Source organism: Rattus norvegicus, chromosome 13, assembly GCF_021556685.1.
Source record: "Rattus norvegicus strain SHRSP/BbbUtx chromosome 13, alternate assembly SHRSP_T2T, whole genome shotgun sequence".
Lineage (NCBI taxonomy): Eukaryota > Metazoa > Chordata > Mammalia > Rodentia > Muridae > Rattus > Rattus norvegicus.
The window spans coordinates 49270710-49294827 of record NC_141546.1 but is presented as its reverse complement, the minus strand read 5'-3'; the positions used below and the strand labels follow the sequence as shown (position 1 = coordinate 49294827).

Sequence of the window (24118 nt, the reverse complement as noted above, 5' to 3'; positions counted from 1 at the left end):
CTTATGTTGGGCTTTACCCTTTATTATCCTTTGTAGTGCTCGATTTGTAGAAAGATATTGTGTAAATTTGGTTTTGTCATGGAATATCTTGGTTTCTCCATCTATATTAATTGAGAGTTTTGCAGGATACAGTAACCTGGGCTGGCACTTGTGTTCTCTTAGGGTCTGTATGACATCTGTCCAGGATCTTCTGGCCTTCATAGTTTCTGGCGAAAAGTCTGGTGTGATTCTGATAGGTCTGCCTTTATATGTTACTTGACCTTTTTCCCTTACTGCTTTTAATATTCTTTCTTTATTTTGTGCGTTTGGTGTTTTGACAATTATGTGACGGGAGGTGTTTCTTTTCTGGTCCAATCTATTTGGAGTTCTGTAGGCTTCTTGTATGCCTATGGGTATCTCTTTTTTTAGGTTAGGGAAGTTTTCTTCTATGATTTTGTTGAAGATATTTACTGGTCCTTTGTAGCTCGGAGTTCTTGATAGTGAATAGTAATAGCTCGGAGTTCTTGATAGTGAATAGTAATAGCTCGGAGTTCTTGATAGTGAATAGTAATAGCTCGGAGTTCTTGATAGTGAATAGTAATAGCTCGGAGTTATTGATAGTGAATAGTAATAGCTCAGAGTTCTTGATAGGAAAGCAGATTCTAACAGCACGAGGGTAGGCAGCTGCCCAGCTACGGTGCTGGTGAGGGCTTATTGTAAATATAAGGCCGTGTGTATGTCTTTTTTTTATCTGGGAATTCAGTAACCTAAGGAATAACCTATTCCTGACCAGTAATTAAATAATTTCTACAACACAGGGCCACGGTCCAGATTCTAGAACTGAACTGTGACATTGAGTTAAGGTCCGACAGGATTTTTAAGCCTAAAATCCACAAACATCTGCACCAAGTTATTCTACCAATCAGGACTTAGGGATAAGACACGTCCCTAGGAACATGTCTTTGTCGTATGTTTACCCTGCTCCCATTGGTTAGGGTATTCAACTGTGGCAGGGGACTTGCCTTGTCTAGCATTCATATCCTAACTTGTCTACCAGGATGGGACTTGTCTAACATTCATGCCTTAACTTGCCAACCAGGATGTCAGTTACCCGCATACACGTCTCTTCCTGCTAAGTAGGATGTCAGTTCCCAGGGAGGTCTTGGGGACTTAAACTTTACTTGACTGTTACTCAAAATGGAAGTCTTATTACAATTGGTTTCTTATACTGGTGCAGGTGTCTCTCTTATATTGGGGTCTATCCCAGGGGCAGCGTGTACCATAAGAGCTTATACACAGGTGCAGGAAGTGCTATTGGGTGGTTGGTTTGGGTCCAAGCGTATTGTGGGTAACTATACAAAGCAATTCTACTGACTTCAATCATAATTGGTTTCCAAGGGCCCAGAACATAACAGAATACATAATCAACTTGGGCATGAGAAAGTTTCCTAGTAACAGCAGAAACAACAGATGAGAAAGTTTCCTTTTAATATCAGTAACAGAACAAAATGGCAGGCTAGCCAAGTAACAGTTACCTAGGTGACCAAGCCAGCTCAGTAAGACAGCAGGGTCTCAAGAGAAGGAGTGAGGATTGAAAAGAAAAAGACGAGTAGACAAAACTAACATGACACCAGCCAGTGCTGAGGCTGAAACAGCTTTGTTTTTTCTCAGTCTGCTTTTATATCAATCTAGGTACATTCAGTGAATATGGTCAGTTCTCAGATCAAAGACAAAGTAATCAAGCAAAGTAGTGAACAAGGAGATCGCACAGGGTAGTAATCACAGCAGTAAACAAAGCCCCATGGTCACTGTTCCTAACATTCTTACCTGAGCCGACTTCCTTGTCCGCACCCCACCTGACAAATGCCAAATTCCTAGAAACGGCATCTAGAAATGGAGGGGTGTAAAAGCTCTCAACACCTAGGCCTTTCTATTTTACCTAGAACCTAACATTCCATCTAGGCCTTAATATTTTACCTAGAAATAAACACTGTGAGATCAACCCAAGCCTCGTATTTGCACATGTTTTTAAAAGCTTATGGGTACTGTGGAGATAGCTGAACTTTTTTTTTCTTTTCTTTTTCTATTTTTCGGAGCTGGGGACCGAACCCAGGGCCTTGCGTTTGCTAGGCAAGCGCTCTACCACTGAGCTAAATCCCCAACCCCGATAGCTGAACTTTTAAGAGCACTGACTTCTCTTCCAGAGCACCAGGGTCTAATTCCCAGCACCCACATAGCAGCTCACAATTCCAAGATCTCATAAAAATATATGCAGGCAAAAGAATGCACATAAGATAAATTTAAATCATTATTTTTTAAAAGGCTTACTCTTAATTTCTATGTATGAGTATTTTGCCTGGATGGAAGTACATGGTTGTTTGAATGTACTTGGCCCACAGGGAGTGGCACTGTTAGGAGGTGAGGTCTTGTTGGAGGAAGTGTGTCACTGTGAGGAGTCTCCTCCTTTTGCCCAGGCTCTATCCATTGTGGAAAAGAGCTTTTCCTAGTTCCCTGAGAACGACAGTCTTCCAGCTGCCTCTGAAGGCACGGGGTGTGCACATGGTGTCTGTCTTTGGGTTTCCATTGCTGTGAGCAGACATCATGACCACTTTGAAATCTCAGAGCCCAACCCCCAGTTTTTGACACACTTTCTCCTACAAGGTCACACCCCCTAATCTCTCTGATGCTTTCAAAGAGTTCCATTCTCTGGTGATTAAGCATCCAAGTATATGAGCCTATAGGGGCCATTTTTATTCACACCACCTCACCAACCGTCACCTATTGTTATTAGTTTGGTTTCTAGCTTCCTTACTTTTCAGTCAGGAGATGCTCTAAGACAGTGTTTCTCAACTTTCCTAGCCCTGCAACCACTTAAGATAGTTCCTCATGTTGGGGTGACCCTCCCTAACCAGAAGAGTATTTCATTGCTACTTTGTAACTGTAATTTTGCTACTGCTTTGAATGCTAATGTGCAGGGTCTCTGATGTGCAATCCCTGTAAAGGGTCCCGCTCCCCACAAAAGGAATCACTACCCACAGGCTGAGAACCACTGCTCTAGGATCATTTTGTTTGTTTCCTGAACCAACCTGCACAACCAGTATCTGCTTTTTACTGGAAAATAAATACAGATTCTATCATCTAGGCGCCCTGTTCTGTACAGTCTGGAGAATCATGTGGACTTTCTCTCAGTTTCAGATGAGTGAGTTTATTAGACACGTAGCAAGCAAAGTAAAGGAACCAATAGCAAGTAGCGGATAGACAGGAGCAGACACACAGCAGACACACAGCAAATCATCAGATCAAAGCCAGCAGAGGTGACTGGAGCAGTGGAATCAGAACCAAAGATAGCATCAAATGAGGGCTTAGAGACATCCATCAGGAACTGACTGGGAAACTCAGAGGTCAGCTGGAATTCCCGGTCTAACAGCTTTTTATGGAAAAGCTACCCCACCCTACCCCGGGAATTTTTATCCCATGGAATAAACAATAGTAACTTCCATAGGAAGAAACTTACTTTCAAGCTGTTCGGGAACTCAGTGTTTTTAATAACTTTAGCAGCTTACTGTTTTCTTTCTCCCCTTTATATAATGGGGGATGAAGGTGGGGCTGTGGCAGCCTGACCCAGGATGGGGAATTCGGAGGACATCTTAAACAAGTTTGGGTTTGAAGTGGAGAGGTCAAGTTTCCAGCGCCAGCTTCTTGGTAAGCTTACATAGCATGTTACGGGAACGTCCCTGGTTCTATGATTTTTACTGCATTAAGAAAAAAAGCCAGGGCTTGAGAGATGGCTCAGTGGTTGAGAGCCCCGACTGCTCTTCCAGAGGTCCTGAGTTCAATTCCCAGCAACCACATGGTGGCTCACAACCATCTGTAAAGAGATCTGATGCCTTCTTCTGGTGTGTCTGAAGACAGCTACAGTGTACTTGTATATAATAAATGAATAAATCTTAAAAAAAAAAAGAAAGAAAAAAAGCCAGGTCCACGTATGATGAGTTAAGACTTTAATCACAGCAGTCAGGAGGCAGAGATAAATAGATCTCTGAGTTTGAGGCTGCAAGTCTAGGCCAGTCAGGCCTGCATTGGTGAGAAGAGGGAGAGGGCCTGGGTTATAGTTCAGTGGTAAATCATTTGCCTAGCATGAGTGAGTGTGTGGGTTCCATCCCAGTTCCTGGGGGAAATTTCATCTTTGGATAGAGACATACTACATTCTAAGCGTTGTTATCCTCCAAAGACATGAACGAACATCTGTTCACTATGGCTAGGGGTACTGCAGACCACCGAACAAACTTACCCATAGCTCCACAGGAAAGAGTGTCCTCTCCCTGCCTGGTTCCTATTTCTGTAACCTTGTGAACCCTGTCACGTTCTGAGCTACCTAAGTTGCATGACCTCTCTTCTTTAGGACTGAAAAGTTTCCATCCCTAGGAAGTGGCTACATTTAACGTCTTCATCTGTGGCCACTGCAAGGCACCGGCACAGAAAAGAAACAAAATGTAGAGGTGTGTCTAGTCAAACTGAGCCATGGAAGGGAAATAAGAACACGCCATGGGCCGCAAAGCATTTTAGTGCAGGGATGAGGGTGTGGCTCAATGGCAGAGTGCTTGCCTAGGGTATGTAAGACCCTGGATTTGATCCCCAGCGTTGATAAATATTATCTAGGAGGGGTGTAATCTTCCTCATGCTGATGGAGGACGGCTAGTTTGAGACTACCCTGGGCTACATAGTAACATAATAAAAAAAAAGTTACATGATTTCAAAAACTAGTGAGCTTAACTAGCCCAGTCTTAATGAACTCATTTAGAAATATAAACTTTAGGGTAGAGAGATGGCCCAGCGGTTGAGAATACTTTGCTGCTCTTCTAGAGGGCCTGGTTTGGTTCCCAGCACCCAAATGACAACTTATAAGGTCTGAAACTCCAGTGTCAGACTCTGACTCTCTTCTTCTGGCATCTGCGGCCACTGGGCATCCATACACGCTGGAGAACACCCATCCACATTTTTTTTTTTTAAATAGAAACAACTAAATTTAAGCTGGGTGGGAACCTATAGATATATAACGACAGAACAACAAAATGTCTCTGGTCCTGACACAAAAGTATAATAAAAAAGGTCCTTCCAGAACCCTTTCATCCAGGTTCTGTTCTCCTTGCAGTCTGCTGACTGCTTAGAGGATGGGGAATCCGTAAGGCTGACCTCGACTGATGGGCGATCTACCACAGCAGGGGGTGGGGGAGGGGGAACCTGTGTGAAGCTGGAAGAAGGGTTGCACGCCACAAGGGAGGAGACAACCCCAGGGGATTAGGAGCGGTGGCCGCTTGCATTCCTCGGGGGCGGGGCGCATGGTGGCGCGTCGCCTCGAGGCGGAGCCTGCCAGGACCCGAGGAGCGACCGGCCTTCCTGGCGGGTGAGCAACCGCTCTAAGAGCCATGGAGAGCAGCGGACCCAGCAGCTGCCACAGCGCGGCCCGGCGGCCACTTCACTCGGCACAAGCCGTGGACGTGGCCTCGGCCTCCAGTTTCCGCGCCTTCGAGATCCTGCACCTGCACCTGGACCTGCGGGCCGAGTTCGGGCCTCCGGGCCCGGGTCCGGGGAGCCGCGGACTGAACGGCAAGGCGACGCTGGAACTGCGCTGCTTGCTGCCGGAGGGCGCCTCGGAGCTGCGGCTCGATTCGCACAGTTGCCTGGAGGTGATGGCGGCGACCCTGCTGCGGGGGCAGCCCGGAGACCAGCAGCAGCTCACGGAGCCCGTGCCTTTCCACACACAGCCCTTCTCGCACTATGGCCAGGCCCTGTGCGTGGTCTTTCCGAAGCCCTGCTGTGCCGCCGAGCGCTTCCGGCTGGAGCTCACCTACCGCGTCGGAGAGGGACCAGGGGTGAGTGCGCGCTGTGCGCCGGGGCCACCGGCCTTTCCCAGCCCCCTTGGCCAGCCTGCCGCTCCAGAGCCAGAGAGCAGGAAACCTGGTCCTGCAGCTTCCACGGGACATCCCTGGGCGCAGACTCCCCTCCCCAGCAGCCGGCTCTGAATTCTGGCTCCCTATTCCCCATTCCTGGGCTCGAACCTCTCCAGCCGTGCTGTGTTCCTCCTGCCGCTCCTTCCTGCCTCCCTGGCCTCTGTCCGGATTATTTGCTTTAGATTGCCCCGCATTGTTTCTGTCATCCACGTGTTAGATCAACTCGTCCGCTATCCTGTGTGTCTTTTCAGGATGAGAAACGGGATACGCAAACTTTGCTTTTTGTTTTGTTTTATAATCCTTGAAGTCTGGACAGTGTTGATTAATTAGCTGGTTGCTGACAGGATCCTTTCTTGTGAAAGCAAGCACGCCCTTTTGGTTGCACAGGTTTAAACAGCCCGTGAAGCCTAAATAATCATTTTTGTTTCCTCCTTTGAAATCCTGTATTTGACTTAAAAGAATCCGAGCAAGAACGAGAATGTGTAATGAGTACTCTAGGCTTTATAATAATTTGGTCTTCTCAGTAACTGTTGGTTGGTTTTCAAGTTTTAAGGTTTTCAGAGAACAAACATTGGAAGTTAAGGTAACTATGTAGCGGACATCTGTAAGAGTGACAGCCTTAGGCTGGGTTACAAGGCTCACCAAAGCTGTTTGCAGACAATTGAGTTTGCCTATCCAGCTAACAGTTCCCCTTTACTGACCCAAAGAGCACTTGACTTCCTCCTTTGATTGGAGGAGTAAATGAGCCTTGAGATGGAACTTGTTAGGGAAACTGAAAGGCTAAAGCACCGCGGTTTAACCTAGCACCAAAGGCAAAGTCAAGTTCCCTTTGGTGCCAGGAGGGAAGCGTAACATTGGGAAACATTTTTGCTTTTTGTGCTATATCTTGAGTCCTAATTTTCAACGGGAGCTAGAAATTAAACAGGATTGGAAAACTAAACCCTCCCTAAATCTGCGCACTCGAAAGGTGGCAAAGTTAACAGCGGAATCCATTTTGAATTTGCTGTCCTCCTGCCTCTGCTTCCTGAGTACTGGGGACTTCTGGCAAGGTGCCATGATGCCTGGCTGGTATCAGGTACTTTTATATAGAAAGTTCACCGAATTTTGTCAAGTGCCTTGCGTCTTAGGAAACTCTGTTCATTATTTCTCCATCTTTAAGTCAAACAGCAGAGTCAGTTATTGTCCTAAGATGCGCAGGGCACTTGATACAATTCAGTGAACTTTCTATCTATAAGCTCCGATACCCGCCAGGCATGATGGATGGTACTTTGCCAGGAGTCCCAGTACTTAGGAAGCTGAGGCATGAGGACTGCAAATTCAAAATAACATCCGAAGGCAGATGTCTTAGGGTTTTTGTTCCTGTACAAACATCATGACCAAGAAGCAAGTTGGGGAGGAGAGGGTTTATTTAGCTTATACTTACACATTGCTGTTTATCACAAAGGAAGTCAGGACTGGAACTCAAGCAGGTCAGGAAGAAGGAGCTGATGCAGAAACCATGGAGGGATGTTACTTACTGGTTTGTTTCCCCTGGCTTGCTCAATTTGCTCTCTTATAGAACCCAAGACTACCAGCCTAGGGACGGCACCACCCACAATGGGCTGGGTCCTCCCGCCTTGATCACTAGTTGAGAAAATGCCTTAAGCTGGGTCTCATGAAGGCATTTCCTCAACTGAGGCTCCTTTCTCTGTGATAACTCCAGCTTGTGTCAAGTTGACACACGAAACCAGCCAGTACAGCAGATTAACAGCACACTGGGCAAATGGTACACAGCTGCTCAGGTGTCTCCCACAATTTCCATTTCCCTATTAGCATCTGACCAGTCAGCACCAGCACACACCAACCGTCAGTACTAGCAAGTCTCTGTAGGCTTTACCCAGATCTTAGTTTCTTACCTACTTCCTTTTCGGATTCATGAGCCCAGCCAGAGCAGCCCATTGTAGCTGGCTGTGCAGCTGCCCATCTTTGAGTTTGTCAGGCTTTCTTGTTTTTTTATGATCTTAACAGTTTGGGGGAGTGCTGCTCAGGTATGTTATAGAGCTGTCTTCTACTGACAGTTTTCAGATTTTTTTCCTCCAGGACTAGATGATTAGACTGGAATTGTACATTGTGGCGGGGAAATCCAGAGATGAAGCGCCACTGGGATCACACAGTATTGAGTCTGTGTAGTAACAACACTGTGTCATCTGAATGTCGGGGGTCTACCTCACTGGTCCCACTACATTAGTATTCCTCAGCTCTCTCGTGTGTCACTTCCTCTCTTCCACACTACCCTGTATTTATTGGAAGACTAGTTACATTTATTTTACTTGAGCAAAAGCAGGCAAAGAAATACTCAACATCCAGTGTGGCTTCCTTATGCATCTTTGAAGTGTCTTAGACCCTTGTTTTCAAAGCCCTTCTGCCTGCTCAGGCCTGCCTCCTACCAGTCTACCCAGGGCCTGCGCAGTTCCAGAACCTGCATCCAGGCCTCTGCCTTTCCTTCCAACATCTGACTCTTGCTTGCCCTTAAAGGTCTGATCAGACACCTTTAGTTCACCTAGGAAACGTTCCTGGGATAGTGTAATCCATCCTTCAGTTTTAAATGGGCACACATTCATTCAAACACACATAAACAGTTTTACCTATGTTGTGTATGGCTTCCTTTTGCTATGGGCAGAAGTAAGATAGGTCACTTTTCGTGATAAAGCCTTGACTTTCTTACTGATAGACAACTACAACGTCGGTCATAACCCTGGGCACTCAGAAAGGAGGTCTGGAGTAACTGAGAAGACTACAGTTGTGTCTTGGGAACAACTGGTGGTCGAAAGCCGGCCTGTGACTAAATATCCTTGCACTGCAGATAGTTTGTTCCGGTTTACCAGAAACGAAGTGCATCAGACATCTCACCATCCCTCTATCAATACAAGGTCTCTGTCGCCCTGCTTTTCTAAAGGATTACTGGAAGAAATGCCATACCCAGACATGGGAGAGAACAGGAGTCACCTGACTGCATACAGGAATGAGCTAACCACCTCATGAGTATTCATGAGTAAAATTAAACCTGGGCCGGGCATGTGCTACATTAAGACCCTGTCAAAACAAACAAGCAAGCAACATCTTACTCTGGTTAGATGGGAAACTGCTTCAGCTAGAAGGACGCAGGGGAGGACCGGATCTCAGTCTGAGGCTCTGATAGGATTCCTGAACTACCCATGGGATCCAGTGGGAATGCAGTGTCTGCCCTGTGACACGGGCCTGAGACCATGGCCTATTCCAGAGTAGATTAAACACACACTCAGACAGGACGGTCAGGGATAGATTGGCCGGCTGGGAGGTCTTAGTGATTATGAAATGTCCTGTTGTGTCAGCCAGCTCCTTTTCTTCTCCATTCGTGATCCGTCTGTTCTGAACTGCCTCTCTGTTCTCTCTTAGGTTTGCTGGTTAGCTCCTGAGCAGACAGCAGGAAAGAAGAAACCCTTTGTGTATACCCAGGGTCAGGCAGTCTTAAACCGAGCCTTTTTCCCTTGCTTCGACACCCCAGCCGTGAAATGCACGTATTCGGCTCTTGTTGAGGTGAGGTGACTTAATTCAGTATGTTTGCTCTGGAGGTTGTGAATGAGCTCTAATTTAGCTCTTAGCACCCACATCAGGAGGTTTACACCTTTGTCCAGGAGGCCTAGCACTTCATGTTCACCCTCATTTATATATACACACACACACACACACATCCCTACATATAATTAAATCATATTAAAATAAATGTTTCTTTAATGTTAAAAAAAAAAAAAAAAGACAGGCCAGGCACAATAGTACAGGTCTATAATCTCAGCTTAGGAGGCAAAATCACAAGAATCATGAGTTCAATGCCAACCCTGTCTAAGAGAAAGATAGGGACAGAATGTAACTTCGGACCCATCAGGTCCCATTTTGACTGGCAACTTACTACATCCATCCAGTGGAATCTCTGAAGTCTTTCCGTGTAAAGCTTCCCATTTCGGATATTTGAGACACGGTTCTTAAGAACCGTGTAGCCCTGGCTAGCCTGGAACTCGAGGTGTAGAGCAGGCTAACCGCAGATGATCAGAGATCCTGAGCTGCTGGTGTTAAAGGCATGTGCTATCAGGCCTCGTCCATTGACAGAAATTTTACGCAGTTCAAATCCCATCAGTGTAAGCTTTTGAAGTCTTCATGTTCTCCAGGATGGACTGAGTGAGTCACCACTGTCACTGTTTGGGTTTCTGATCATACTATCCTTCAGGTTAGACAAAGGAGGCCTCTTTGCTGGGCATGGTTTTGTAACTCAAGCAGCCAGAAAGAGGCAGGGGGACCATCCAGAGTTCCAGGTCAGCCTGGTGTGCACAGCAAGGTCCAGGCTAGTCAGGGCTGCATAGAAACACTTGGCCTCAGAAAGAACAAAGCAATAGACAAACATGCAGAGAAGGCTTTCCGGGCGAAGCTTTCCCCCCGGGTGAGGTATCCTACATCTTCTCTGTTGCCAGGTTCCAGATGGCTTCACAGCTGTGATGAGTGCAAGCACATGGGAGAGGAGAGGACCAAATAAGTTCTTCTTCCAGATGAGCCAGCCCATCCCCTCCTATCTGATAGCTTTGGCCATTGGAGATCTGGCTTCAGCTGAGGTTGGACCCAGGTAAGAAACAGGCAAGGTTGGATTGACCCCCCCCCCTCCCAGAGGTGGGGGCCGCTCTGGCCCAGTGGTCCTGATAAAATGGCTCCTGGGGCGGTGTGGGATCCCGTGTCCGCTGTCTTCAGGTGCTAAGTAGGTTGTTAGAGGTTCTAGCTTTTCTCTCCTCCTCCTCCCTACCCCTCCTTTTTCCTTTCTTCCGTGTCTAAGCGGTGAGACCCCCAGTCCTGCTGGCACAGCAGCAGCTGCTGGAGCTGAGGTGGAGTCTCGTGGGTGAAGGCAGCCGCTCAATCACATGATATTGGCGCTCAGGTGGAAGTTCTAGAAGATTGATCTCGATTAGTAACTAAGTACTAAGTTTCTTCTAGCCACCGTATATACCTCTGTGCCCAAACCCGTTTCCTCTAGCGCTGAGTTCTGCAAATTAACAACTTGCATCTTATTGCATCCTTCTTTTTTTTTTTTAAAGATTTATTTATTTATTATATGTAAATACACTGTAGCTGTCTTCAGACACACCAGAAGAGGGCATCGGATCTCTTTACAGATGGTTGTGAGCCACCATGTGGTTGCTGGGAATTGAACTCAGGACCTCAGGACCTCTGGAAGAGCAGTCAGGTGCTCTTAACCGCTGAGCCATCTCTCCAGCCCTTATTGCATCCTTCTAAGGGGAGAAAGACTATCCTCTCTGTCCGCTGCAGATCCCTCAATCTAGACATAGACTGTCAAGATGCTAGATGGACTCAGTGGAGGCAAAAGGGTATTTCGTACAGTTTGTTGAGACAAGGATGTCGGCCACGAGCTGGGCACAGGGGCACATATCTGCAACCCCAGCTACTAGGGATGCTGAGAGAGAAAGTCTCAAGTTCAAAGTCAGCCAGGGGGGCTGTATAGAATAAATAATCCTATCTAAAACCAGAAGAATAGATTTTTTTCAGATCATCATATCATTTCTCTCTGCAGCTTAATCTTGCTGTGGAAGGATCAAAGCTTGGATTGCACTGTACAGGCCTCTTTGCTGCCTTTCTTGTTTGTTCCTTAGCTCAAGTTGTACAGCAGGGCTCTGCAGAACTAGTGGAATCATGAGTTAAGTTAGCTCCTAGGTGTCAGGTAGCATAATAAGCAGGCGTCCGTTGACCTGCCTCCAGCACACACATTTACAGCAGCGCTAGCCCTGGTTGTTGTTACTTTGATGTGCTTGGGGTCAAACCCAGGACCTTAAGCATGCTAGTCAGGCGCTCTTACCCTGAGCTGTATCCTCCACACAACCATGCCAATCTCGAAAGACAAGGTCTTATCATATTCCTAGACGGGGAGGTCGTCTTTGCCACCAGAGGACTTTTCCTCTGCAAGATAAGGAAAGACCAGTGGTTTGAGGATGTGTTTGTCCCAACGAACGTTCTATTTATAAAAGTGTGAGTCAGACTGTGTGGTGGTGTACACCTTGGATCTCAGCACTCTGAACAGATGAATAGCATCTCTGTGAGTTCGAGGCCAGCCAGAACTACAAAATGAGACCTTACCTTCAAATGAAACAAGACAGCGGATGAATTAGTCATAAGGGCGGTGGGAAGATGTCAGAATCCATGTCACATGACAGAAAGCATACCGTAAAATATTCTTTTGAACCCTGCATAAGAAATTGACTCAAAAGCATGTCAAACACGGTCACGTGGTCCATTTAACTGGTGCTGACGATGGTTTGGGGGGTGTAGCTCAGTTGATAAAATGCTTGCCTTGCACGCACTAGTTAGCCCTGGTTGTGCGATGCATAAGCCAAGGGTGGTGGCACAGTGCTGTAATCTCAGCACTTACAAAGTGGAGGCAGGAGGATTCCCAAGTTAAAGGTCCTCCTCAGCTACACAGCGAGGTGAAGGGCAACCTGGGTTACACAAAACCCTGTGTCAAAAACAACAAAACAAAAAGAAGTAAAGTAGTGATGATGACTTCTTTATCCCCCATCAGGTGGACATCCCTTGTGCTGTACGTTAAACACACGAGGTTTCTGGCACAATGTTCCTCCTATCCCAGGTCCTGGTACCACAAGAGCATACTGGGTAGAAGGCAAGGGGTGGAACCCAGTGACCGTTTTTTGTATATGATCCCTCCCAATCGTTCCCCAGACTCAGTGAGGTCGATAATATTTGTATCCTCTTGGGGATGACCAGCTATGACATAAACTAGTTATGCAAACCCCAGGTGCAGGCCTTGGCTTCAGGAGTCCCTAATCTCGGTATCAGCTCATCCCTGGAGTCCGTGGCCTTGGCCGAATCCTGACTCTCTCAGCTTTGACTTTGTTTGACCATATCTTCCTGGTGGTGGTGGTGTTTCTCTCTCTTCACTTCTGATTTCCCGTCTTTATTCTTTGGTTGGTTGGTTGGTTGAGACAGGGTCTTCCTGTGGAGCCCAGAATGGCCTCCAACTCTCAATCCTCACGCCTCAGCCTTCCAAATGCTGGGATTATAAGGGCCAGTAAGGCAGCTCACTGGGTAAAGTACTTGCCACCAAGCCTGACAATCAAAGTGAATCATACACAGTGAAACTAGACTCCTCCACATACACACATTGTGCCGTGCATGTTTTCACATGCACATCATGCATTCACATAAATAAACAGAATAAAAAAAATTTTTTTTTCGGAGCTGGGGACCGAACCCAGGGCCTTGCGCTTGCTAGGCAAGTGCTCTACCACTGAGCTAAATCCCCAACCCCCAGAATAAAAAATTTTAATGCTGGTATTATAGATGTGTGCCACCTTGTTCACTATTTCTTAATTTTTCTGAAGAAAATCAAATTATAAAAAGTTGAAGGGACCATACATTGAACACCTGTAAACACACCTGTTTTGCCACACCAGTTTTATTTATACACAGGCTTGTTTCTGTTTGTTCTAGACCATTTTTTAAATTTCTAAAATTACATAATTACATGCACATTTATGTGTGTGTGTGTGTGTGTGTGTGTGTGTGTGTGTGTGTGTGTGTGGCCCCTCCCTAAGGCAATCTTGGGTTCTCATACCCAGGTGTGACGGGCAGCCTCTTGGGGCTGAGCAAAGGGTCTGATCTTGTCTCTCCTGCGTGAGTGGCTGGCCACATGGCCACATCGCATTGGCTCAAATATGGGACCAAGGCTAGTGTTCTACTTGTGGTTCACATGGCCGAAGCAGTCTGAGCACTCTTCTGCCTCTCTGTGCTTAGGAGCCGGGTGTGGGCAGAGCCCTGCCTGATTGAAGCCGCCAAGGAGGAATACAATGGGGTCATAGAAGAATTTCTGGCAACAGGAGAGAAGCTTTTCGGACCCTATGTTTGGGGAAGGTGTGGTATCAATTAATGGATGTGTTTCGTGAAAGCGAGTAGCTGTTTCTCCACACTCCTGGGGCTCTCTCCCTTCCTCTGTCTCCTAGAGCAAGGCTACCTCATCCCAGAAATGCAGGAGAGGAGGAAGCAAAGAGGAAGGGGTGAGCCAGGCTCCTTGAGGCTGCTAAAGGGATCTGGGAGGAACGGTTTTTGAAGTCATTAAAACGCACTGCCAGGCTAGAGAGGTGGGGAGAGTGGAGAAAGCCCAGGGCCTTGTGAGCATGCCTTTCCTCTGTGTGGGAAGTTACTTTATAAAGTCTTCAAGCTGCAGGCTTGGAGACTCAGGCTGGTCTTTATGACCTGAAGCTGGCCTCTGGGGTGGTAGTTGTGACGGCACTGAGAGCATGCTCACAGCTGGTTTGGGAGGAGAGCAAAGCAGGGCTCCACTGCCTTGCAGAGAATGAGCGAGCATGAAGGCAGGGGTGCTTCCCAGGGAGGCACCCCAAGGCCCAAGCTTCATTTTCAGCAAGGCCTGTGTGTTTAGTGGCTGCAGCTCTGGGTCTGAGGAGGATGGGGAAGTGAGGTCTGCTCTGAAGAGTCAGGGCCTCCCCTGACTTCAGTTTCTTGGCAGATATGATTTACTCTTTATGCCACCATCTTTCCCGTTTGGAGGAATGGAGAATCCCTGCCTGACCTTTGTCACCCCGTGCCTGCTAGCAGGGGACCGCTCCTTAGCCGACGTCATCATCCACGAGATCTCCCACAGTTGGTTTGGGAACCTGGTCACCAATGCCAACTGGGGGGAATTCTGGCTCAATGAAGGCTTCACCATGTATGCCCAGAGGAGGATCTCCACCATCCTGTTCGGTAAGGAGCCATCCTTCCAAGCCCCTGCTCCTGTGGTCCCACTGTGTGGGTGGATGTGAAGGGAAGTGGGACTTACGAAGAAGACTGTGGCTTTTTCGTTGTTCACTTTCATTGTGTGATCGCTCTGCCTGCATGCATGCATGTTCAACATACGTGTGCCTGGTCCTTATGGAGGTCAGAAGAGGACATCGGATCCCCTGGGACAGGAGTCACAGGTGCTGTGAGCCACCATGTGGTTGCTGGAATTGAAGCCAGGTCCTCTGGAAGAGCAGTCAGAGCTCTTAACCTCTGAGGCATCTCTCCAACCCCTTTTAATTTTTTTGTTTATATTGCTCGTTTTTGTGTTGCTTGAGACAAACCTCACAGAAGGCTGCCCTAGAAGCTACTGTGTGTAGACCAGGCTGGCCTTGACGTCACACAGATCACCAGTCTGCCTGCCTTTGCCCTTTGGGTTCTGGGGTAGAAGCTGTGCAGCCCCCGTGCCCAGCACTTTGGGGCTGTTTTGAGACAGGTCTTGGGCTGAGGATTACAGTCCATCTGTTCAGTTGGCAAAGAGCTTTCCTGGGTCCAACCTCCAGTACTGAAGGGCAGGGTTCCGGCAAGTTCTTGCTATGTAGGCTCTTCTGGTCTGGACTCCCTAATAAACCAGGTCAGACTCCTCCCTCCTGCCTCTACCTCCTAAAGGCTCGATTTCTGTACGTGAGTATGAAAGATCAAAGGTCTATAGGCTTGGTTTATTTTTATTTTGAGACAGGGTCTTACTGTGCGTCCCTGGCTAGCCGGGAACTGACTGTATAGACCAGAGATGCGCCTGCCTCTGCCTCCTGAGTACCGGGATTAAAGTCATATGCTATCTTATTCCTTGCTCACATCAATGGTTTTAAACTAGCTTGAGAATAATGTTTAAAAAAAATTTAATTCTTAGAAATAATTCAAAGCATTAAAGAAAAAAAAAAGAGTTTAAAAACTTTTCACTAGGGGTTGGGGATTTAGCTCAGTGGTAGAGCGCCTGCCTAGTAAGCGCAAGGCCCTGGGTTCAGACCCCAGCTCCGAAAAATAGAAAAGAAAAAACAAAACAAAACAAAACAAAAAACAACTTTTCACTACATTTGACCTTCACTAGGGTTTGGGCTGGTAACGTAGCCCATTTGGTAGAGTGATTGCCTGGCATGCATAAGGCCTGGAGTTTGATCCTCAGTACTGAGGGCCAGGGCACGGGGTGTGGACATTGATAAAGTTCACTAGCTCAGTGGTTGAGTCCTTGCCTAACATGCATGAGTCTCCGGGTGCTCTTGCAGACATAAATCTGGGCACAATGGTGCATGCCCATAACCCTCATGCTCAGAAGGCCAAGGCTAGTGAGGCCAGCCTAAGCTACAGGAGACCCTGTCTCAAAAGAAAAAAGAAATATGTCGACAACCATTTTTATATGCACACCTGTCAGTGCATACCTCGGAAGATTTCAGTAAGGAAGACTGTTAGAAACATAGCCTCTCCCCCTGGCGGTTGTGGCACACAGCTTTGATCCCAGCACCCAGGAGGCAGAGGAAGACTGATGCCTGTGAGTTCGGGGCTAGCCTGGTCTACAGAGCAAGAGTTCCAAACAAACAAAAAGAAACATCACCTCTAGGTCTGAACAGGGTAAAGACTTTCAGTGTGTGCTGTCCTTTACTTCCCCAAAAGTTTGACCAGTGCTGTACTCTTACTCAAAGTACACAGAGCAAGATTTTGTTTGTGAATCTCTTAATCAGCCATAAAGAATCCTATGGCAAACAGGGCATGGTGACTCACAGTTGTGAGTCCTTAGCACTGGGGGACTAAAGAAGGAAGGTCACAAGTTTGAGTGTGAATCCAGCCAGGGTCATATAGGATGCTGTCCTAAAAAGGAAAAACAACCAGTTGTGGTAGCACACTTCCGTAGTATTTGCTGAGGGAGGCAGAGGCAGGAGGATTATGAGTTCAAGGCCAGCCTAGGCTACACATTTTTTTCTTCTCAGTTCCTCTCACTCACTGTCCTCCCACTTGAAACACACACACACACACACACACACACACACACACACACACACACACAAAGGAAAAACAGTAACAACAACAAAACCAAAAAAGTAGGTTGGCCATGGTGCCTGAACTGACTTCAGGGCTAGCCTGGACTACATAGTGAGTTTAGCTTAGCAGAGCTAAAACACGAGAATCCCATAGTACATTTTTATTTTCCCATTGTTCAGAAGAAAAAACTGAGGCCAAGGGAGGCTCAGAGTCAGAACATGCAGTGAGCGCTGGAATCGAAGTGTGTGTGCATACCCCAGTGTTTGTAGGAAAGTCAAAGGACAGTTTTCTGGAATGGCTTCTCTCCTTTTCTAATAATCTTGGTTGGAGGTATGAGGGCTTGGTGGCAGCCTCCTTTACCCACTGAAGCACGCCACCAGCTCCCAAGGTACTGTTTTTAAAGCCAGGAGGAAATTTAAAAGACAGTTAATTTTTTTCCTTTTTTCTATTTTTGAGGCAAGGTCTCACTATGTAGAGGCCTGGAATTCCCTATGTGGACCAGACTGACTTTAAACTCACAGGGACCCTGGAGCTGGATAAGTAAAGGCCTGTGCTGCCATGCCCAGGCTAGATGCTTGACGTTTTTGAAGGTGATGGTTTCTTTTGTACAACAGGATCATCAGAGGAAAACTATTTTAAGTTTCACAGAGACCAAGTTATTACCTAAAAATGAAAATATATCCATTCCTGTTGACAAGGGAAGGTTCCTCTAGCCTTTGTGGAAGAGACCCACATGCCAGGTTAACCAAACCTCTATATCTCAGAGAATCAGAGCTAGGGAGAGGATGAGTCATGTTCTGTGTCACTCTGGGAGGTAATGCTGTTGAGCCTCAGACCACAAGGGGACAGCACAGCTCCTCTGTTGGGGAGGACATGGATGTGTTGAACTTGGGGTTTGTGTTTGTTTTGGACCAGGAGCTGCTTACACTTGCTTGGAGGCCGCAACGGGGAGGGCTCTGCTACGGCAGCACATGGATGTGTCTGGAGAGGAAAACCCACTCAACAAGCTTCGGGTGAAGATTGAACCAGGTCCAGAAGGCTCCTCTGTCTTCCCCCCTCCAGTAAATTATGCTTGGAGCCCCCAAGTTAGTCCGAGCCTTGTGTCAGAATGCTTTCTTTGAATAAGAGGCCACTAGAGTGCTCTGGTCATCTCCCGTTCTGTAGGCCGACTGAACACAACCATTTCGGCCACTAAGTTCTTAGTGACTTGGCCGTTGCTTTGTACAGGCACTCTCCCGTTCCTTTTTACCGTTGTCCCAGAAGTGCAGCTTGTAAAGTGTGTTAGCCTCCAGTTACAGAACAAGGCAAATGCAGTGACTTGCCCAAGGTCACGCACCTGTCAGCTCCAGACTTCCTGCTTTCTAGCATTCTTCTTTAGTTTCACGTGTGACTAACCTAAAACCCCTTTGTGCAACTGAAGCGTGTGTCCTCTGGTGCCACTGACTGTAAAGTGAACTTCTTGTACATTGGGGATTAGCTTAAGTCCAGGACAGTTGTAAAAACACCTGGGAGGTTGACTGTGTAGATGGTGACCAACAGGACTTAAAAGTCTGAGCTTTTTTAGCCCTAAGAGTAAGTTAAGGCCCCACCCAAAGAAATGTGCTAGCCCCTTTGAACCACTGGCCTCCCTGACCCTGCCTTAGATCTGTAGTTTCCCACCCTCTGCTATCACCTTTGACGTGCCATGAGAGGGACCATCGGTGGCCTAGAAACCTTGGCTATACCAGGGAAGGTGTAGTCTGAACGCCCAGCAGTCAGTCTGTAATCTGAAGGCAGAGAAGGTGCCTCCACTCAGTCCTGTCTGCTCTGTCCTCTCCAGGTGTTGACCCAGATGACACCTACAATGAAACCCCCTACGAGAAAGGTTACTGCTTTGTCTCATACCTGGCCCATCTGGTGGGTGATCAGGAACAGTTTGACAAGTTTCTCAAGGTACAGTCAACTCTCCAAGTGGGGAGAAGGACAAGGAGCAGGTAAAGCAGCTGGGTCAGAATGCTAGGGTAGGGGGGACCACCGAAAGAGGTAAGGGGTCAGAGAGGGCCTGAGAGATGGTGGGGGCTCTGCTCCTCAAGGTGGCCAGAGACACAACCACCTCCCTCCTCACAGGCCTATGTAGATGAGTTTAAGTTCCAAAGTATCTTGGCTGAAGACTTTCTGGAATTCTACCTGGAGTATTTCCCTGAGCTGAAGAAGAAGGGAGTGGATTCCATCCCAGGTAAGCAGAGAAACTGGACTGCTAGCTTCCAAGAACTCAGAGAAGACAGGAAAACATGGCATCATAGATTCCTGGTGAATTGCCATTTGGAGAGCCAGCCCAGGACCCGGGCCCTGTTCCGTAGAAAGACTGGGGTGGCCGGGGTGGAGTTCCATGGGCCAGGCTATGTCTAGTGTGTACAAGACCCTGGACTCAATCTGGGGAGGAAGGGAGGGAGGGAGAAAGAGAGAGAGAGGGACAGACAGACAGACAGACTTCAACTTCCTGGATTGGCAGTGTAGTTTAGTTGGTAGAACGCTTGCTTGTCATATATGAGAACCTGGTTTGACGCGCCCCCCCAAAAAAATAAAAAAACATAAAAGCAAATGAAAAAAAATCTCTTAAGTTGAACTTAAGCACTTTGGAGCCTGAGGCAGCCAATAACCATATCTTTAAGACCAACCTGGGTTATATGGTGCATTCAAGTCAAAACAAACAAAATAAAAAACTTCGAGCGTGACTGTAACCGCAGCTCTTGGGGAGGTGGGGACAAGAGGATCAGGTTGAGGAGCCACCCTCAGTTCCAGTGAGTTCAAGGCCAGTGTACGTGCGCTGCGTGAGACCTTGTCTCAGGACAGAGACCCAGAGACAGACCAACTTCTTGACTCTTCTCAGAGGGTTGCTGTGACCTCTGTCGCCCAGATTAGAAGCAGGACAGCAAAGGGCCATCACCTCTGCCCTGAGCTCACAGTGAGGTCTGTTGGGTGCTGTGAGCAAAAGGACATCCTGGCCACCACTGTGATGTCAGCACAGGGAGGCGCTACTTCCTCATAGAGCAGAGAAGACAGACGTCCCCTACGTGGCTCAGACAGTGCCTTAGTTAGACACACCCCTCGTCGGGATGTGAACTCTGAATCACTCTGGTTGGTTTGGTGAAGTCAGTTTCGGCTTGGTAGCACCTTGTCCTGCAGTTGGTTGGAGGCCTGGATTTCAAGGTCATGAGACTAAGGAATAATAGTTAATAATTACTGAGTGCTTACTATGCACCAGGCAGTACGCTAAGCTTTTAATGTGTATTTGCTCATTTAATCTCCACAACTGTCAACTAAGGTAGGGCCTAGCACCCCCGTTTTACAAACAACTGAGGCGCCAAGAGGTAAAAAGTAATATGCTCACAGCCTTCCAGAGCCTTATGGAAGAGCTACGGTGGGCAGCTAGGCAGCACAGGCTTGGGTCCCTGGTGCTTACCCACCATGCCATTAGGATTTGGGGAACAGGGTTGAGCTTAGCCATACCTGTGTCTGCCACCTGATGACAAGGTGTGAATTTTAAAGCAAAAACCAGTCTCATAGTAGAAACAGGCACTGTCCAGTCTCACTGTGAGCGTCTCCAGGATGCCACCCTAGCCAGGACCTCGAAGCTGGGGAAATGGGACTTGCAAGCTCAGGAAACTGGACATGTTGACTGGTGGGAGGGTCCTGACAGTGTCCTCTTCTCTTTTACCTATGAGGTTTTGAGTTCAACCGATGGCTGAACACCCCTGGCTGGCCCCCCTACCTCCCCGACCTCTCCCCTGGGGACTCACTCATGAAGCCAGCTGAAGAGCTGGCGGAGCTGTGGGCAGCCTCAGAGCCAGACATGCAAGCCATCGAGGCTGTGGCCATCTCTACCTGGAAGACCTACCAGCTTGTCTACTTCCTAGATAAGATCCTGCAGAAGTCTCCTCTCCCTCCTGGTAAACACAGTGGGTCACCTCCTTGTCACCGTGCGTCCGGGCTGCTTGGGTGCACACCTTCGTGTCAGAGGTCAGAGGACACTCAGAAGTGACTTGGCCTCTAAGTGACTCCAGGGTAGAAGAAAGGCTGATACTTCACAAGACTATGCCATCAGAGCGGTGAAGGTCACACACACAAGTGTCACAGAGATCAAATAGTAAAGTCTGGCAGTCATCAGAGCCCTGGTCTGCAGGGCCCTCTGCAAACTGTTTCTGTTAGGCCATTTAATCCCCATGATTACTCTGTGACGGGATAGCATGATCTTAATCCCCAGGTAACAGAGATTATATCAGGACGGCACCAGTAACTGAAACAACTACTAAACGGTCGGGCTAAGATCTGAACCTAGTCACCCAAACTTTTTTATTTAAAAGGTTTTTTTAAATTTTCTATTTTTTTTTTCTTTTCTTTTTTTCGGAGCTGGGGACCGAACCCAGGGCCTTGTGCTTGCTAGGCAAGCGCTCTACCACTGAGCTAAATCCCCAACCAATTTTCTATTTTTTTAAAGATTTATTTTATTTATATGAGTACACTGTAGCTGTCTTCAGACACACCAGAATTGGGCATCGGAATCCACTACAGATGGTTGTGAGCCACCACGTGGTTGCTGGGAATTGAACTCAGGACCTCTGGAAGAGCAGTCAGTGCTCTTAACCGCTGAGCCTTCTCTCCAGCCCCAAAAGTTATTTTAAAGATTTATTGAAGTATGCTTGTATGTCTGTCCCGTGTGTATGGGTGCCCACGGAAGCCAGAAGAGGGTGTTAAATCCCCTAGAGTTGGGGTTACAGGTGGTTGAAAACCATCTGATGTGAATGCTGGGAACTGAGCTGAGGTCCCCTGGAAAAGCAGCAAGTGCTCCCAGCCACTGAACCATCTCCCCAGCTCCGTTGTCAGACCCACTGATGCTTTGCTGGTGTCCAGTCAGAAATAGTCGTCACCTCTCTGGACATAGGAGTTTTCATACTGAGAATAAGTAACTGAACATGTTTGGATTTCAAAACTGGGTCCACGTTTATTAGAATAATGGTAGGGGAGAACATGAGGAAAAGTCTCTGGAGTAAAATTAAGGGCATTTTATGGGAGAGCCTTAGAATTAAGGTGGACCTGGTACTACAGCATCATCGTGCTGATACAAGAGCAGAATGGATGGGGACAATGAATGAATGGTAAGGGAAGCGCCTGGAGGTTCTCGCCAGTGCTTTTGGAGGGAATGAGGACAGACACTCAGCGGCCCCCTGAGAATGAGCCTTATCTGGTCACCAATAGCCTGTCACTTCATCTTTTCTAGGGAACGTGAAAAAACTTGGGGAGACATACCCAAAGATTTCCAATGCTCAGAATGCTGAGTTACGGCTAAGATGGGGCCAAATCATCCTTAAGAATGACCACCAAGAAGAGTTCTGGAAAGTGAAGGACTTCCTGCAGAGTCAGGTGGGTAGTTGCATCTCTGGTCCCCTCACAGGCTGTGACCTCCGTTATCATCCCCGAGGTCTTCCTGTGTGTGGGGCCAGGAGAGCCTTGTGGGTCTGCGCTTCAGGCGAAGTGACCCTCTGCTCACGACATGCTGGTGTAACTCCCCGAAGCTTCATCCTGTGGGAAGAGAAGTTTGCAGGTTTAGGGAGCTTTGTGGAGATTGGCTGGTGAAGTCTAAGGGGATGAAGCTCCTTAGAGCTAACCGGAAACTGGGAAGAGGGCAATGGGACTGGTCGTGCCAAAGAACAAAGGAGGTCAGTGAAGGGCCAGGTCCCCGTTCCCTGGAGGAGTTCTAGCACCAGCAGACTTCCATGAGAGTAACCCATGAGGGCAGAAGGCTCTCCCATAAACTGAGCATCCCCAACTCCAGAGCAAGATGGGACTGAGTGGATCCGAAGCAACGCCCAGATGGCTTCTTCTGTCGTGGGGTCTGTGTGGAGGTCCTCTGAACCCTCTGGCTGGTTGCCAAGCCTCTGGAGCTCAGTGATGTGAATTTGACTCCTGGGGGTTTTGTTGGCTTGACTACAGATGGACCTTACATGGCCCTGGGTTTTGGCTTTCATTGCTTTGGTGATTAACTGCCTCCAACTTTCCAAAAGTTTGTAGTCCCATCATGTCAACCTGTCATTTGCTTGTACTTGTATATGGCCCCTCGTTACCATGCTTTGGGGTTCATGCTGAACTTTATTTCCCCAGGATCGCCCTCAACCCCCTAGAAGATGCCAAAATCAGTACTTCTCACCAGAAGCACTTCATTCCCCTGCTCTGACCCCCACACCTCTTTTGTCCTCAGACCATGGCTGCTGTTGGAGGGGGTGGACTGAGCAGACCCACTGGGCACGCTACTGAGGACAGGTGTCTGTGTTTCTTACAGGGAAAGCAGAAGTACACTCTGCCACTGTACCATGCCATGATGGGTGGCAGCGAGATGGCCCGGACCCTCGCCAAGGAGACCTTTGCAGCCACCGCTTCCCAGCTCCACAGTAACGTGGTCAACTATGTCCAGCAGATCCTGGCGCCCAAGGGCAGTTAGAGGCTCACCTGGGTGGTCCCTGCCTTTCTGAAGAATTGTTCCTTCCCAAATTCATGTTCTCAAGTCAGCGTCCCGGAGTTTCTGTTCTCTGGGTTTGGGTCTCTGCCGTGGTGGCAGCTTCTGGTCTAGAGAGTCCTGAGAGTCCTAAAAGGGCCTCCCATGCTCCCCTTAGACCAGGCTGCAGAGCATAAAATGTCATTCTTTTTCTCTTCGAATAAATGTTTTTAAGCAAGAAGTAGATGAGTTGGAGTTTTATAGACTGACTCACTTATTTTTATTTATGTTTGAGAAATGGGGTGTGTGTGTGTGTGTGTGTGTGTGTGTGTGTGTGTGTGTGCGCCGTGATACACACGTATGTGGAGGACACAGGATAACTTGTGGAAGTTGCTTCTCTTATACCACCAAATGGGTTCCAGAGGTTAAGCTTGGGTCACCAGGCTTAGTGGGTACGGACACTTACCACTTGACAGGCTTAGCGACAAGTGTCCGTACCCACTAAGCCATCTCCCCAGCCCTAGGGTTGTGTGTTTTGTGATACTCATTGTGCTGTCCTTTCTGGCCTGGAATTCACTATGTGGACCTGTGGTGATCCTTCTGCCTTCCCTGTCCCAGATCCCCACTACTATTATAATGGGTTGGGACTGGCAGGGTCTGGTGAGTGACTGTAACTGATTTCCTGGTCCTACATAGAGGCGGAAGCAGTTAGCATCTTGGTTTGAGAATGGAAGTGTGAGAGAGAGTGCTAAGATAGGTTTAAGTTGCCTTCTCTAAACACGGGGAACTTTGAGCTGGCCTCCCCCAGGCGTCACCTGTGACTCTGCCTTCCTTACACAAAGGTGGAGGAAAATCTGAGGTTCCCCCTGACAAAGCCAGGTGG

The 24118-nt window shown here is 47.8% G+C and overlaps 1 protein-coding gene across 2 annotated transcripts; it reads left to right on the top strand.

Annotated features, from left to right (window-relative positions):
* Window positions 1–5385: 5385 nt before the first annotated feature.
* On the top strand, window positions 5386–23482 carry Rnpep (arginyl aminopeptidase). 2 transcript variants are annotated; one of them, NM_031097.2, is given in 11 exon segments: window positions 5395–5852; window positions 9345–9485; window positions 10412–10560; window positions 13752–13868; window positions 14482–14717; window positions 17682–17795; window positions 18586–18698; window positions 18873–18981; window positions 20471–20695; window positions 22024–22166; window positions 23083–23476. In NM_031097.2, coding segments are annotated over 11 exon segments (1953 nt in total). In that variant the 5' UTR covers window positions 5395–5405; the 3' UTR covers window positions 23242–23476.
* Window positions 23483–24118: the final 636 nt, after the last annotated feature.